This window comes from Bacillus rossius, chromosome 1 (genome assembly GCF_032445375.1).
Source record: "Bacillus rossius redtenbacheri isolate Brsri chromosome 1, Brsri_v3, whole genome shotgun sequence".
Classification (NCBI taxonomy): Eukaryota; Metazoa; Arthropoda; class Insecta; order Phasmatodea; family Bacillidae; genus Bacillus; species Bacillus rossius.
Window position 1 is genome coordinate 36,701,897 of NC_086330.1, and position 18,059 is coordinate 36,719,955.

Genomic DNA, 18,059 nt, shown 5'->3' on the forward strand with positions numbered 1-18,059 from the left:
AGCTCATTTATTTTAAACAACCACTTTCTTTAGAGTCCCAACAGACAAAGATTCAAATATAGTTTGCAAATACATACAGATTATCACTTACTAGACCTGTGCGAAGGTTTTTTTTTTGTTTGAATCAAATACGAATATGAATATCAAATTATTCGCAAATACAAATACTGAATTCAAATGGCAATAATAAGAATTATAAACCCACTAAAAATTTTTTTTCACATCAAGTAATAACTTCAAAAAATTAGAAAAATATTACTAAAGTGAAAGTTTGGTTAAGTTAAGTTAGCTACAATTATCATATGGAAAATGCTTGTTAAAACATTTAAATAGTGACAAAATTGTTTTTAATTATGCGGCTAACCTAATTTAACCTAACCAACCTTTCAATTCAGTTCCTATTCGCCTTATTTTCCACAACCTGCTACTCTACATATTGATCCAGAAAATTTTTGCAAACCGCAAAATACTGTGAAATCCACTGCAAATTTATTTTACGAAAAATGTGAATTTTTTTGTTTATTTTTGTATTCACAGATTAGTGATTGAATGAGCTCATACTTACATATTTAAACCCTAGTCATACACAAGTTTTCTTTGTTAATGGCAGCCAGGTAAATTGTATTTTTGTTCATTAATAATATTACAAACACAATTTTTTCTAATTTAATTTTGCATCTTAAACCATTATTTATGTTTTTTTATATACTTTTAAATCACAATGTCTGTTTTGTCATAAATACATACAGTAAGCAAGCTGCTTATATATCACATGGTGTTAGATCATTTGTGACTATAGATTTATACACTGTTGAAACTATGACAATTACTTCTTTTAATGCCCATCTCAATGTAGTGTCCGTCTTTTGTGGTGTTATGGTTCGTCGTTGTTGACTTTTTAAAAATTTTTTCACACTTCTGGTATGTGTGACGAAAAGATTACAAATAATAATTTGTTTTCAAGTTTGAAATGACAAATATGCCGCATCTCAAATGTTTACATGATTTTTTCTGTTACTGTTTAGCAAGACAGTAGCGGGGAAAAAAACTTTACTTGTTGCATGTTTAAAACATCGCTTATTGTTCATGTTTAATATGAAGTCCCATTAAAAATTTAAAAAAAAAAAGTATTTAGAGTGCACAAATGACTTAATCTAGCCAGTGAACATTGGTAAATGACAAACTCACAAGATGTACAGGTGTACTGTGTAAAGTATTCGTCAGCAAACAAATATTCGTTAAATTTAAAGTGTTTGTATTTGAGGTGGAATAAAAAAAAACATGGTTTATTATTTGTATTCTTATTTAAAACTTCAAATATTTGCACAGGCCTATCACTTACAGGTTAAAGTTAATAAAATGTTGTTATATAAATACACCTAATTAAACATTCTGTAAAAAAAATACAAATTTTTTTTATATCTACAATAGATTTAAAAGAAAAATTGAGTTACATCTGAGAAAGCAAATTCATGAAAAAAAAATTGTCACATATGACAGCAAAGAGTCCGAAGGGCTGGTATTTTCGATTTTGTACGGAATACCTGAAAATAATGCAAAGAATTACACTCACATCACACTTCAACTTTCAATTTTTTGTCATATCATAGACAGGGACAAGATTTTATTGTTAGGACAATTTCATTATTAAAACAGGAGATGTCAGTGACATTGTTTTTAATTTTATACACTGTAATTATAAAATTTGTGTATTATTCAAAAAATTTGAAGCTAAAATATTTCTTAACACATATTTCACCAAAATAGTCTCATTTTGACTAACATGTGTATTTAAACAATGAAATAAATAGTAATAAACTAATAAACATGGTTAGATGTTAGAACAGAATTACTCAGAAAAAATAAAAATAAAAATGTGCCATGATTAATGTAAAAATGTGTTACTAATAACGTGATAAGAGATGCACGATCAAAGAATGTACATGATATTTAAATTTGACATGAATTTCTGACAGGAACATGAAAGTCTTTAATTGCAGGTCGGGTGTCACTTCAGCTGAATATTTGATACCACCCGGTTAACATTTGCAGTGATGACGTTATGAGAATTGGTGGGGTGCATCGAATTGAAGTCAGTGAGAGCTGTTAACTCCGAAAGTAATAAACATATTTGCGTGATTTAAACTTTAAGTTGCTCATGAGTGAGCACTGAGTGATGCTAGCTGAGTAGAATAACTATTAAGTTACTAACTTTGGTTTTGAAGCCATTAATCATAAAATGCCTAAGCAAAAACAGGTTATGTCGGAGAAAAGAAACAAAAAACAAGCAAAATAGCCGGAGCAGAAGCAATTAAAAATACAGAGTAGTGTTGTAGGTATCGAATGAGGCAAAAGTAGCTAAGAGAAATAAGCCAAAGGAGCAAAACGAGCCCCCGAACGAGGCGCAAAATTTGCGCTTGCATGAGCCTAAGCTGTATACCTCACGAGGCATCAAAGAAGGCACCAAGTGTCTGGCGAACGAAAATTATTATTAATTATATGTATAATATGAAGTGTATATTTATTGTTAGATGCCATAATAATTTATATAATGTAAATTTATTTATCTGCACACCATTTATAATTTCTGAATTATATAGCTCTTCAAAGTACATATTTATGCAATCGCAATTTCTCTGACGTGGCCACCCGACCACCAAGTAAGACGTTCATCGAATTCACGTCAAAAAATAAAGCAACATCAATTTTGTTAAATTATTTTAGGTATTTTATACACAATATTTCCAATCAACACAATGGAAATTCATGAATCAAACCCATGACGGCTATAGTCCAAAATACAGCCTACTCATAATTTTTTTTACCAAACCATTCACACATTTTGGTAGAAAAATTAATGCAAACATTAAATCAATTTATCATAATAAAAAAAAAATTTTTATAATTTCAGTCAGGTTTAGTCAAACTGCTGATTGATTTCATGTTTTTAGTTACATTTCACTTGTAAATGGTGTATTAACTAGTATTTCGGTGTATGTGTATTGACATTGTAGCGTTGCAGACCCCTGGCCTCCTCAAATTATTAGGGTATTTTTATGCCATTATATTTTCCAGTAAAACAGTATATCCATCAGCTACTGATCATATGGCCCAAGGTCATAGTGACTTAGTTTTTCATACTTCTTTTACCATTCTTAATATTTTCATAAGTAATTTTAACATTTTTAGTTAGTTTAGTCAGAAAAGCATTATAAGTATTTTTACTGGGTCTCAATTTGTTTGCTAGGTTATTATTTGTGTAAATGCATATTTTTCCCAGTGTATTAATCATTTTAAATATATTTTTCATGCATACATTTTATATTGGTATTTATTTGCAAGTTTTTATTGCAATTCTGGGACAGTGTGTATTGTGCTGGTATAAGGAAAAATTATGGACAGGTACGTGACAAGCCGGCACAGAGTTTCCGGACCTTTTTCAGCTGCCCAGGCTTTCTGGCAGTTTCTGCAAGTATTCTTATATAATGGGAAAAAGTGGCAGATGTCCTTTCCCATTAGAAACAGTAACTTTATCACGGCCAATCAGAAAAGTCTTGGTGATATTTCTTGTTGTAATTTTGCAGGAAAAGCTTCGTTGCAACGGTTCACAAATTTGTATACTGCTATGTTTTTGTGAGTGCTGTGCTGTAATTGGTTGGAGAGGTCACGCACCTGTCACTTCCCTCAGGTGGTACGTAGCTTCGTAGTCTTGTCGACAATCGTCGCATGTGCATCTGCAAGAGTAGCTGTGTTAAGGGGTGGACAGGCAAATTTAACATATAATGTAGAGTTGAAAAGAATTTCATGTCTTTGGTCCGGGCCGTGCTGAGAAAAATTGTTTAGGATACTTTTAATTAGAAGTTTTTGACCACAGGCGGCAGTGTAGACCCAGTTAGAGCCGTTTTTGTGAATCTGTGGCCACGCCGAGCAGACAAAGGTCTGTAGGCCCTTTGTACCGTACATCGCAAGCGATCAAGGGATTTGCGTTATTGAACTGTGAGTAAAATATAGTGCCCAAGTGATGAATGATTTTTTTTTTTAGAAGTTTTGTTTGTCTGTGAGTTTTTGGTTTTTTATAGAGGGTAAATGCTACTATGATGTAAATTGTTTGAGAAAGAGAGCAATAAAAAAAGAAACTTTATTTGTAACTTCTTTTATTATTTGCAAGACCATTTTCAGAGTAAACAGACATAACTTCAAAAAGTAATATTCTATGGAACTTAAAATATGCTTGGTGCCGAGCAAAAATTGTTCACGTCTTTATGTGGTCAAACTTGCAAATAAATACCCATATAAAATATATGCATGAAAAATATATTTAAAAAGAAATAAAATATTGAAAAAATGCATTTACACAAATAATAACCTAGAAATCAAATTGAGACCCTGTAAAAAAATGCTTAAAATGCTTTTCTGAATAAACTAACTAAATATAAAAATTACTTATAAAAAATATTAAGAATGATAAAAAAAAAGTATCACCTTGGACCATATAATCAGCAGCTGATGGATATACTGTCTTACTGGAAAATATAATGGCATAAAAATACCCTGAAATTTTGGGGACGGCAGGGGTCTGCAGGGGTCTGCAACGTCACACTGGCTTATGAGGTCTGGGTTGGTACAACATGATTTGCAGTGTTACTTCGGTTTTATTGCAATTCACCATATAATCTTGTCCCTAATCATTGATATATTTAAAACAGATCAAGCACAAATAGCTGCAATTCAATTTTTAAAACATGCAAACAGCACACATGATCATGATATTTTATGTTATCAATACTGTACAACAGTGGATAATATTGCTTACCCCTTGGAACGCTAACAGAGCTGCCTGGTCTCGCATGAACCAGGTGGTCGTTAACTGTAATATCCACTCTGCCTTTGATGACAACCAGCAGCTGAAAAAAAAAAAATTATGGTACACAACAGTTGAAGCACTAGTGTAAGTAGTATTAGGCATGCTAGAGTATTTTAGTTAGTAATCTGTATTGTAATTTTTCAGTTTATTGCTTCACGTGTAAATTATTATCTTTATTTCATGCATCTTATAATGATCCCCCATTCATTAGCATAGGTCTAAGGGAATTATAGACGGTTTTAAATTAATTCTCTTAAATTTAATTACTTTTCCGTTAAGTATTTTTTATCAAAATATTTCTGCATAGACAACATATTTTCCATTGTTTTTTTTTTTTTACACATCTTATACTCTTCTGGTCCTCTTTGCATTTCCTCTTAAACAAATAATTTAGCAATTATGAGGCTTTTTGAATCTTATCAGCGGTCAAGACGACTCCAGAATCCCACATGCAAGAAGAGTTTGTGACTGTGATTGCAGTAATTTGCACTCACCAGTAAGTAGAAACAACCCCTCAAAACTAATATGATGATGGCAAGGTAGGTACAACAGATTAAGATTGAATTATTCTTCTAGATTTGTAAAGTTTCCATTTATTTTACCTGTGTTGCTCGCTGTTGTATCACAGCAAAATGCCTGAATTTGAATGCTTATAACTCACTCCCTGATGATGGTGGTGACTGCAATGTCGACCGAAACATCGGTGAATTATTCACCAAGGACATGGCTTCAACCCAGAAGCCAAACTACTTAACCTCAAAAGTAATATTCTATAGTACTACATACTTTTTGGCACCCAGAAAAATTATTCAAGTGTTTTATATGTGTACTTGAAACCACAGCTAGCGAGAATAGGTCTCCGAATGTCACAATTGAACTTCCGGAGGTGAAATCATCTTCCCGTCTCTGCCCTGCAGGTCAGCTGATCTTGGTGAATTCCTCATTGATCTGCGAATTTTCAGCTATCTAGAGACTGCAGTCAACAAAGTCAGAGTCCAGTTCGCCAAGTAGATGGAACTTTCCCTCCTAGCATCACTCATAAACGTAGGCATGTTAGCTGCAACATCTCAGGAGTCTGGGGAGCACCGTCTTCTATACCCTGTCAACTAGTTAAGTAGATGAATACTATCGTGTTTCGTTTCCGCTTAAGTTCTTGAGATTTTCGCTCTATACCCAATGTTCCAACAACCATCGTATATGATGTCATATATTAGTTATTACTGCTAGAGATTAGCGATGTCTGAATTGCTGTAATGAAAGCCCCACATTTTGGATATAGAAACATTTTATTTTCCTTATAAACTAAACGTGGTGTTCATTAAAATCAGTTTGAACTTAATATTTGCACTGTCGCCTGTCATTTGAAACAAATTTGTCACAAGTAAAATAATTAAACATTTAAATTATTACATTTCATTGTATTTTAAAAATTTATTTGTAAGTGTAAGAGTGATTTTCATTTTCTCTTTCTCTCTCAATCCTACACTCTCTCGCACGCACGCACGCACGCGCGCACACGCACGCGCGCGCGCGCGCACGCACGCACGCACGCCCGCACGCCCGCCCGCCCGCCCGCCCGCCCGCCCGCCCGCCCCCGCGCGCGCGCGCGCACACACACACACACACACACACACACACACACACACACACACACACACACACTCTCTCTCTCTCTGTAAGTCTGGAAAACCACACCACACTACTGCATGGTTTGCCCCGACTGGCTGGCAAGACAGCGGCCTGTGAACCTGCTGGTCCATTGCTGTACAGTCATGTGCCTACATGCTGGGTTTTACCAACAATGCACTAACTTGAGGCGCGAAAATAGAGGCTGGTGACAGGGTGTCTCCGTCATGTCATTTTTTTTTATGCTTCTAGAATATTACAGCATGGTAAACCAGAAGATGCATTAAAAATGTAAAAAATGTAATTAATACACATGTTAATCTTAACTGACTAAGCAAATAGAGAAAAAAATAATAAATATACATTCAACTTTATGTAAAACCTAACCAAAATTAATTATGATTAGTTAATATTTAAGCACAAACAATATAACTAATTGCATATGCATAATAGAAGAAATATAATTACAAATTAACTATGAAACCTTAAGAAAACATCAGCAACATAACATATCTTAGTTAAAGTGTTATTACTAGCATGGGCAGGAGTTATGCTATGCTACCATGTTGTTGATTGAATTTGACTTATAAAGTTTTGTCCAGGTTTCTCTAAATATTTTAGAAACCAGTGTGTCTGTACCAGAATTTGCACTCACCAGTAAGTAGAAACAACCCCTCAAAACTAATATGATGATGGCAACACATGTAAAATAAATGGTAACTGTACAAATCTAGAAAAATAATTCAATCTTAATCTGTTGTACCTCCCTTGCCATCATCATATTAGTTTTGAGGGGTTGTTTCTACTTACTGGTGAGTGCAAATTCTGGTACAGACACACTGGTTTCTAAAATATTTAGAGAAACCTGGACAAAACTGATAGCAATGAAGAGCCTGATGTCCGAAGAACGGAAAATCATTTTGTATACACTGTTAGGTGGATGGCAAAAGCAATGTATGTACTCGAAATTTATCTGTTTCAAGATCCATTTCAGTTATCTAATAATAGGGAGAAGAATTCTTTATAAACATTATGTATTTTTCTTGCTTAATTGTACGATCACACATGTTTTTTATCATGATGATGATGGCAAGGGAGGTACAACAGATTAAGATTGAATTATTTTTCTAGATTTGTACAGTTACCATTTATTTTACATGTGTTGCTTGCTGTCGCATCACAGCAAAATGCCTGAATTTGAATGCTTATAACTCACTTCTTCACTGTTTGGTAAACAGCAGTGGCTTGCTCTTATTCTGAATATGTTGGGATTTCAGGAACTCCAACAATAAATAGCCTTGCCTTGAAACGTTACAATTATTGCAATCTTTTAAACACCTGCGAGTGGTGCTGGGAGAAAATTTCCATTCCAGTGCAACACTAATTCTTGGCAGTCGTTTAGCTTAAATTTGTGCTGAATTTCTGTTTGTCTCACTTCTCTAAATTTTTTTTTAAAAGGAATTGAAAAGAAGACTGATTTATTGCCAGGTACTCAGTAGCACGCCCAAAAGCTTCTGTAGCAGCCATGGATATGCAAACCCCATTTCTATCAGTGATTTGACACCTAGTAAAAACTTCAGAGAGACAGGAGTAAAAAAGTGCAATGTACCTTGATTTTCTGGAACTATTGCTGCTGCTGTGGTAGTTGCTGATATTTTTTTGCTTATCGATGAGAGAAGAATATTCACAGTCGTCAACACCATCACTGCTTAGGCTGCTTGATGTTAAATCATCAGTTTTTGATACACCAAACTGTCATTCTATTTCTTCATAAGTTATTTTTTCCTGGCAGCTTACATTGTAATGTGCTTTAATCCTCTTTCTTTGTTGTGTTTTAGTTTTTTGTCTACACCCACCACAGCACTGAAATATTAAGACATTCTTATCCCCTTCATTTTCCATCTGTCCTAAAGCATCTGTATGAGCTACATCAAAGAGATTGTCCATAGTTTACACAAAAAAGATCTCTTTTTTCTTCTTTTTCTTTGCCTGCAGTTCTAGACAAATTTTTCTGTAAATTTTTCAATTCATCATAGTGTTTGACTAATTTATCATTGCAGTGGTCAGTTCTAACAGGAATTCATGCTTTTTTGCCAACAAATATAAACTTCTTAAGTTACAATGCTGCACTTTTTTTCATTGTCATATTAACAACTCTTAGATAGTAGAAAAACACACTTAAAACTTGCCTGTTTAAAGGTAGTTTGATGCCAATGGTTTGATTGTAAATGTAGCCAAGAAGAGTGACATAAAATCTTTTCTTAACTTATTTGACAAACACTACATGAAGATTTTACAAGTTTAAGGAGCATTACAAAAGTCACTTTAAGCCAGTGGCACATACAGTTCTGCACAATAACTGAAAAGTCAATAATCAAAGACATCATACTTGTTTAAAAAATAAGTATTTTAATCACATAACATAAAAACAGCTATTTTGCTGTAATATAAGTTGGCCAAAAATGTTTTGCTTAAGTGACAGTTATTTCCTTAAGGAACTAATGAAGTACAAAAAGGACGAACAAACCGCTGGGGCCTTTAAACCTTCAGTGGAGGCTATGATATGGTGAACATAACTCACTAAGTCTGATGTATTCAATGCCGTTCAACTGTGTGCCTTGCCTGTGCAACACACACCAAAATGTGTGCCATAGATTTGAATGCCATCACCACACAGTCTAATGGCTGATGCATTTGGATGTCATCTACATGCTTCACTGCGCTTCTCGCGGCATTAAACAGTACCACTGCTACGTAAATATAAAGTAAATTGGAAAAAGGCTCTTTACATACCTAAGTTTACGTAGCAGCTAGAAACCAATTTAAAATTTAGGTACTAACTTTTTTTTAAATCATTATAAAATTAATATTTTAAAAAATACAATTACCAGTTTCAAACTCAACACAATTTAACAAATTTGAAAGAACTAAAATCCTCTGGCTTTAAATAAAGTATACATTAACTAAATCTAAAAAATATAACTAAAACATACATACTAAAATTACATTATGAAGTTATTAAAAGACAAATACCTTAAAAATAAATACATAAAAAATATGTTCTTTCAAATTAAAAAACAATTAGAGTTCAGTGTGCACTGGCAACCAGAGTCACAGTATATGTTCTAAGGAAGCTCTCTGAAAAAATTGTTGCCCAACTGCCAGAAAATTAAAATGTAGTTAATTGAACTACATATACTATTTTGAATTTATAAATATCAATATTTTTAAAAATAAAATATTTTAAAAAACAGGGGAATTCAAGGCAAAGTATTATCAGGGCCAATTATGTACATTCAAAGTTGGGGAAATGTACAAATAGAAGCTCAGCTATAACTTACCAACTCCACATCATCATTGACTTCTTCATCATGACTGGCTCCAGCTGCGATATTTAGAAATCCGTTAGCCAGATTGTTCAGGCTGAGGCCTGGATGGAACATAAAGCCATCGATCCTTTGTCCAGAGTTGAGAACAAAAGGCTCAAATGCATTCTTCGAGAAATGGGTTGCACACACTGCAACAACAACAGTCTAATTTATACAAACCAGATTATATTATTTTATTTTTTAGACAATTTTTTTAAACCAGCAATTTAGAAGTTATTTTTTAAATTTTATATATTGACTTAGTTCATTAAAAAAGTGTATTTTTCAACAAATATGAGACTAAAATATTTCTTAATACTTATTTCACCATAATATTATAATTTTGATTGACACCTGATGCACTTATACAGTAAAATAATATTAGTAATAAGAATTTATAAAACAGAACTAGGTAGGCATGGGCGCAAATCTGTAGGATTTCCAGGGGGGGCCCGTGAATTCTGTGGTTTAAGAATTTTGCGCTAGAGGTCAACCGAAACAAGTCTTCTCTGGATGATAAGCTCGTATGTTACACACTTTATTTTTACGTAAGTGATATAAACAATAAAGCAGAGCAACATATGTTTTAGTAATTATTAATTAATGACTATAAAAAGTGATCTCTCAAACATGTTTGAATAATTTGCTAACCTAAATACATAAAATATCCATTAAAAAAAATTTATAAAAATAATATACGTGAATATAGTGCAAATAGATAACACCCTACCCATACATTACCATTTTCTAAAAGTGTTTATTCTAATTTCAGATCTTGAAGCAAAATCTTTAGCTAATTCATGTAAACTAAGTTCATCCAAACGACTTTTGTGAACATGACACAGTCACTGAGTTGAGACGGGTTTGAGTCATGGTACTTCTTAACCATATCTTCAGACGCCTCAGAGCGCATAGTGGTCATTTAGAACTTTACCAAATACACATTTTCGATATACCTATGTTTTGCTCATTTCATTTGTGTGATGATTTCATCACACGTCCTAAATGCGTACATATTATTGTTATTAATCATTTGAAACAAAAATGTCAAGTTTATGTGAGAAAAAATCTTTTTTTTTTCATTTTCGTAATAATACATAAACGGCACAGAATAATGTATATACTTCAGTGATGAGTCATTTATTTGCCATATTATTCTTTAAATTATTTTCGATCCTCTTGAGAGTATAAAATGTCAGCTTCACCGTAGAGACCGATTAAGTTGCTAAGAAAATCAGTAAAAATTTAATATTAGGGTAACAGATCTTATTAAAATCATCTCAACCTGACGAAGTTTCAGATGTAAAGAGTGGGGTTACATTTTAAGGCTTCCGTACCCAAAGGGTAAAACGGGACCCTATTACTAAGACTCCGCTGTCCGTCCGTCTGTCTGTCTGTCCGTCTGTCTGTCTGTCCGTCTGTCCGTCTGTCACCAGGCTGTATCTCATGAACCGTGATAGTTAGACACAACAAATACTAAAAGCATAGTAAAATAAATATTTAAGGGTGCTCCCATACAACCAACGTGATTTTTTTGTTTGTTTTTGCTCGATATTGAAAACGGCAAAAGGTGATATTCACAGAATATTTAATTATATATTCACTTTAAAAATAACTGATTAAATTAAAATAAAACAAATATTTAACAGGGCTCCCATACAACAAACGTGAAAACAGAATAAAATTTCACAAATGATGTATTTCTGTTGCCACTATTACAAGAAATACTAAAACAGAATAAAATAAATGTTAAAGTGGGGCTCCCATAAAACAGACATGATTTTTTTTTTTTGCAATTTTTATAGATAATGGTACGGAACCCTTCGTGCGCGAGTTCGACTCACACTTTGGCGGGTTTTTTTATGCCACATCACATAATTACTGCGATTCAAATGCTGTTCGTGAAATTCTTTGTTCACAGTTTTTGATGCGCCCTAAAAACCCGAAGTGCCAAAGCTAATAAACGGATCAACATCAAATGAACGATCGAATCATATTAAAACCCTTAAAGACTATTTTATTTGGTAAAGGCATAAACCAGGTAAAAGAGAAAAAAACTTAATGACACAAATGAAAAATCTCGGAGATAGAACTATGAAATTTATCCTACAGCTAATTGAACCACATACATTTCTCGGCTTATATTTAGTATAATCAGTATTTTGGCAGTGAATTATTTAGTTAAAATATGCCTCTTGATTAGTTATTAAAGAGACGCGTTTGCTTCCTTATTAACTTAAATACGGATGTGTAACGTTTAAATACTTCTTTCTCACTCTTACTTCTGTTTCCTCGTGCAGTGTTGCAGTTATCAAAAAACAAATGTTTTAAAGTGATTATCGGACATGAATTGTGAAAATTATCGTTTGATAATAAAAGGGGAGTGATTTTAAATTCCATATTGACGAGGAAAAAAATTATTCCCTGTATATTCACATGTAACGTACAGAGCAGCTAGCCTTACAGAATGGAGACGAGCTAAAAAAAATTCCAGAAAATGGTATATAAGTTTCAGTTCGTAAATAAACTAAATTCTGCTATAATTACTGTTAAAATATTAAGTTGTTTATTTACTGGAAAAAATAACGTTACATAATCACTTAAATAAAATATATTACCTAAATAATAGTCATTACTTATAAAACAATCAAGCTTACCCGGTGAGAATCAGATTTTGTTTTCCGTTTCTTCCGCGTCACGAACTTATCCATGTTGATGTTTGCCAAGAAAGCAGAAGACTGGCGCACACGAGAGCAAAACCACTTTAAAAACAGAGACTACCTGAAACCTATAATACTGTCGTTTCAGAGGACAAGGTAGTGTGGGTAACAATGGGGAGGAAATGCTAACGGAACCCTACCCTAGCTTCGTCCTTTAAAATGAACGGTTTCTAGGAATTAAGGGTTTCAAAGTTCTCACTGGAAAACTCCATACCATGGCTTTCGCAGAAGGGGTAAGGGAAAATAACTACGGAACTCGAAGGTAGGAATGTAAAGAATGCCAAAGTGTCTGTCGTCGTTGTAAATAATAATCTGATATATATATATATATATATATATATATATATATATATATATATATATATATATATATATATATATATATATATATATATATATATATATATATATATATATGTTGTGTACATCATTAGCTTTAAAATCACGAAGTGAGCCCCCCCAAGGAGGGGCCCATTAATTCCAGGGGGGGCCCGGGCCCCCCTGGCCCCCCCGGGATCTACGCCCATGTAGGTAGGTACTAAAACTTAAAAATAAATCAGCAAATTTTTGTGTGTTTGAACATGTGCAGTCATTTATGTAAAAACATGTGATTAATGTAAGAACTGTGAGATCAAACAATATATTATAATTTTTGCCAATCCATTTAGGTCAAACATTCTGGTGCAAAATTCATGCTAAATAATTTACATTCAATGAACTTACCATGATAAAAGATTAAAACTTTAGTAAATTGAGTGAAATTTTGTCAAATTGCTGAATTATTTCATGTTTTTAGTTATATTTCAGTGCTAAATGATGGATTTACTTGCATTTCAGTGTTACGGTATATGTTCTATTGACATGCTTTGCTGTTTTATTTCGGTTTAAACAAAATTCACCATATAAATTGACCCTAGTATTATATAAACACTAACCAACCTTTCAAAATGGGAAATAAATTCAAATAATGTAACTAACAAGTATTTCAAAAACCAAGCAAATTATATACAAGAGCTGTACAACCATGGCAGATTTAATAACTATGTACAATACTAACTCTTAATAGCAACAGTACTTTGCTACGGAATACAAAAAAAAGTTAGCTACAGAAATTTCAGCATGATGGGCTCAGGCAGAAGGTAAGCCAATTTCACTCTAATGACAACCAAAACATTACACACACATGTAACACGAAGTTAAAAAACAAAGTAAACAGAGACTACTTCAAAGTTAGTTATTATATTTAGAATGTACACAAAAAAAATTTATAGCCAAGTACATTGAAATACAAGACTACAGGTTGTCATATCAAGGCTTTCAACCACTTCTTTAGAAACTTTGCAGTTTTGTCCTGTTGTTTGGTGTTTATTATTTTTTATTACTCTTTTGTTTTCAAATCAATAACCCAATACCAAAAAATTTTTAGGTTTACATGATGTGTATGAACTAAATCTTGTTTCCACTGATTTCTGTTAATAATCTCTCAGATGATGTTATAGGACATAAACAAAGATTTTAAAGAGAAAACCTTTAATTCTTATTTTTATAAAAATTACCTAAAAGGTATAAATGAACTATGCCACATCGTAGCATTTTTTTAAGTACAAATTACTTGCAATTTATATTTTTTATTGACATGAGTGCTTGCTAATGGCAGCTTTCTGTTTTTCAAGACCGGGTTTTTCAGGTAAGTATTTTTACCTATCAATCACAGTTAAGATAAAATTTTACTAACACAAAGAATTCTTCAATGTTTCTAGATTGAAAAACTGCTGATAAAGTTGGCATCTGTGAAACAGGTGACTAGATGAAAGCACTGGTGATAAACAATACATATTCGTGTTTTTGTCCTAAATACGGCCCTGGCAAGTGCTGCGATTTATGGAACACTAATGATCTACGTGCAGCAGACCTCATGTTTGAAGCAGACGATGTCCAGACTCCACCCCTGTGCTCAATGGAAGATATTGGATACCGGAGGCATGCAGAAAACGAGAAACATCATTTCCTTCACCCATTGCTCGCAATGTGTGTTAGTATTCTGTCATGTTTCATAACACAGCAAGACTGCCCAGATAATTGTTATTAAAAGTCTTCGCCCGTAAAGTCAGGGCAAATCATGTAAATGCTGAGAGAATCAGCTGTGTTTGTAAAAGTAGGTTTAATGCTGCCACATATTAAAATCCATTGTTTGCTTTTAAAAATACATACTTACATATAAAAATGGAATAAATGAAAAGCAAACAAATGTTTTTTTTTTAATGTGTACATGTTTGGGTGCTAAATATAACAAATATGGAGTGTAAAGGTAGCCATTTTTAGTAATTTAGGTTATTACAAAAAAATAAGTTTTTTAGTTGCAAAACCATCTTTATTATATAAATACGTGTATATTTTTAAGACCTTTTTTATCTCCTTCAATTTAGTAGTCCAAAAGACCTAATAAATAAACAATAAGAGGAGCAAATTTTATTAATAATGTTTGACACTGAACTAACTCACTAAATTTATGCCGTGATTTCTGAAAGGGTTCTCCCATTATCAACTTAGCATTAAAATAGATTTGGTCAAGCTGCAGTTTGACTACAACTTACTTGAACAATTTTCTTTTCAAATGATTTTATTGAAGACTATTTTGAATGGTTAGACGGTTGCTGGAAAGAATGTCTCATGCCACACCAGGGTCTACCGTGGCTGTGATCTCAACCACATCCAGACATGCAAGCACGGGCGCACCAGAAGAATTGCTCCTGAGCGGTACTTAAAAGAACATGAGGGCATGTGCACCACGCACCTCATGAGAGTCTCGACGGGGTTCACAACTGAAACGGAAGCCCTGCGAGTCAATGTTTCACGTTATCACTTTCAGCCTTGTGTAGTTTTCAACATTTTATATAATGTTAATCAGTAGGAACCTAAAAAAAATGTGATCGCAATTAATTAAAAAAAAAAGTGAATTGTGATGTTTTAAAGTTAAAATGAGACTTAACAATTTTTCCAGTCTTTTTGCGAATTTCTACACAAATAAACGAATGTAACATTTTCTACTTGGATTTTTTTTTTTTTTGCAGATTTTGAAATGTCGGCAGAGGGCTGGACAAACTTAGTTGAAAAACTACACACTCTGTGTCTATACTGCTTTACGTATGCCTGTTTTGACCGCTGGTTTTTTTATTCCCTTTGAAATGTTGCCTTAGGTGACATATGACAGAGATAACACTTTGGAATTTCTTGAAAAACGAAGGGGAAGAGAGAGTGCTACTGGATCTATCGCAGGATCCTTCTCAGTAACTCTGTGAAGGCAGCCTCCTCCCCCTTCTCAAATGCCTTCACACGCCACCCCCTTCTATCCCTGCACTCTTCACTAATGTTTATACATTTGCTTTCCAAACATCTTTTATCTGCAGCGACAAAACTAATTTTTAATAACTGTCTGCTTGCGGGTTAAACATAGGCAGCATAAATCACCATTATCAATATTTCCAGTCTTAAATATTAATTGCTCCACATAAAAAATGCCAAAAATATGGTAAGTGCAAGGGAACAAGCTGATGAGCATAAAAGTGGCTGTGTTTATGCATCCAATGTCAGTACACTAATGTGTAAATACTACAACTGCAGAGTTATGTTTGAAAGAAAAGATTTGTTGCAAAGAACGTAAAAAGTGACAAACAATTTAATTTGTTATGAACATGCTACTGAATGCCGTCCCTAGTAAGATGTGAAAAGAAAGAGGCCACTAGCCAGCTCTGAGGCCCGCCTTAGGCACAAACATCATGGAAGCACTACTAAAGAGCTAGGCCACACTCTCGTATCTGTATCTATCATTGTAAGAGTATCCCCCGCTGGAACTGGCAGATATGCGTGCTGCAGAGTAAGCTCTTAATTACAAGAAAAGAGAGAAAGAATGTATGTGTGTGTCTGTGAGACAAGGAACCACTGTGGCACAATACAATACAGCACAGCTCTTAGGGAATAGCATTTAACTATTTGCTTAGATCGGGCCAGTTGCTATCACAAAGGTTCACTAGTGCCGGGACATTCAATTATCTCCCATTTCTTCCTAGCCTTGTATGCCCTTAAGGCAGTAGATTAGAAATTTACAGGCTGTTCTTACCTCAACAGTTACACCGTTGCGGGGAGAGTGGACGAAACTTCTTATCTATTATGAAAAGCAATTGTCTTAGAGCAGAATTATTGATTACAAAGAGTCATACAGAAATTTTTGTTAGTTTAGAAAAAGAATCCAGACATGAAAAGACTGGTTGCTTAACTTATACAGTAGCTTATACAGTAGCTTGTTTACCAGTCAAAATTTATTTATTTTATAGCTACTACTATGTTTAGTTTATCACTTCCTTTTTTTTTCTTTTACCAAACATAAATCAAAAGTATTTCCTAAAATTAATATCAATGATTTAGAGATAAATTTGAGTGCAAAAGCACTAAAGACATTACATGTGATGCATGAAAAATACCATTAAATAAAATTTAATTTAGAATATACAGTGTAAACTCTTTATAACGTCACTCGATTTAACTGACTTTGATTGGTTTACCTTTTTTCCTATACAATAATAAACTCTATATAGCGTCACACTCTCTATTTAACGACAAGAATACAGAATTATAAATCATTAAGCAGTACTTTCTAAGTTGCTGAAGTTGATACGAACTAAAGCTGTGTATATTCTTTTGTTTGCTGTTTTGTTGTATTATCTAGCATGTGTTTACTTCGACTGACGTACTGGAGATTCTAAGAAATTTTGTCTTTTGTTTTTGTATGATGAACTTGCACATGTTTACCTCGGTCACTAGACTTTTATCAAGTTTTTACATGTTATCATTATCGCAGTTGCTTACAGACTTTTGAGTAAACGAAAATCTTTGTGTATTGACCAAAAAGTTTTATTAATATGCTCAATGGAAGCGGGAGAAAAGATCAGTGATGTTGGAAGACGCTTTGGATTTAGCCGCTCTACCGTGTCTACAATATGGAAAAACAAAGAAAAAATTCTGCAAGCAGAGGATGACAAATTTGCTAAGAAATTAAAGAAACCTCAATACGAAGATCTGGATCAAGCGATGGTATCATGGTTTTATAGACATGTAAAATGTGTACTATATTAGTCAATACAAATTATTATAGAATAGTAAAATGATATCTTTTATTTTTCTCCATTTAGCGACCACTCTCTATAACACCAAAAAATGCTCAGTGAGTTAAGTGTCGTTACATAGAGTTTACACTGTATCTATAAAAAAAGTAGGAACTGGTAATTATCATTATATGTAAACGAGAAATGTTTGTGTTTTATTATTCATGGTTATGAACAGGTTATTTTTAAAAAGGTAAATCCAAAAGTTTTACAAGTAACATTATGGCTTTTTAGTGTTCTGGCATAACTCATACAAGGAGATACTAACAAGACCTATGAGACAATAGATTCAATAGAAGTGTAAATGGATGAGGTGTGAAAA

The 18,059-nt window shown here is 33.3% G+C and overlaps 1 protein-coding gene across 3 annotated transcripts in view; it reads right to left on the reverse strand.

The window, feature by feature from the left end:
- Window positions 1–1,285: 1,285 nt before the first annotated feature.
- Window positions 1,286–18,059, reverse strand: part of LOC134534559 (uncharacterized) — a 56,112-nt gene continuing 39,338 nt past the window's right edge. For 2 of the 3 annotated variants that reach the window (XM_063373051.1, XM_063373044.1), the window contains exons 9-11: window positions 9,832–10,007; window positions 4,814–4,904; window positions 1,286–1,544 (exon numbers count right to left, since the gene is read on the reverse strand). In XM_063373051.1, the coding sequence (XP_063229121.1) occupies window positions 1,471–1,544; window positions 4,814–4,904; window positions 9,832–10,007 (341 nt within the window). In that variant the 3' untranslated portion in view covers window positions 1,286–1,470. Of the gene's footprint in view, window positions 1,545–4,813; window positions 4,905–8,099; window positions 8,354–9,831; window positions 10,008–18,059 lie in introns of all 3 variants that reach the window. The other variant, XR_010075505.1, reaches the window with a different exon arrangement.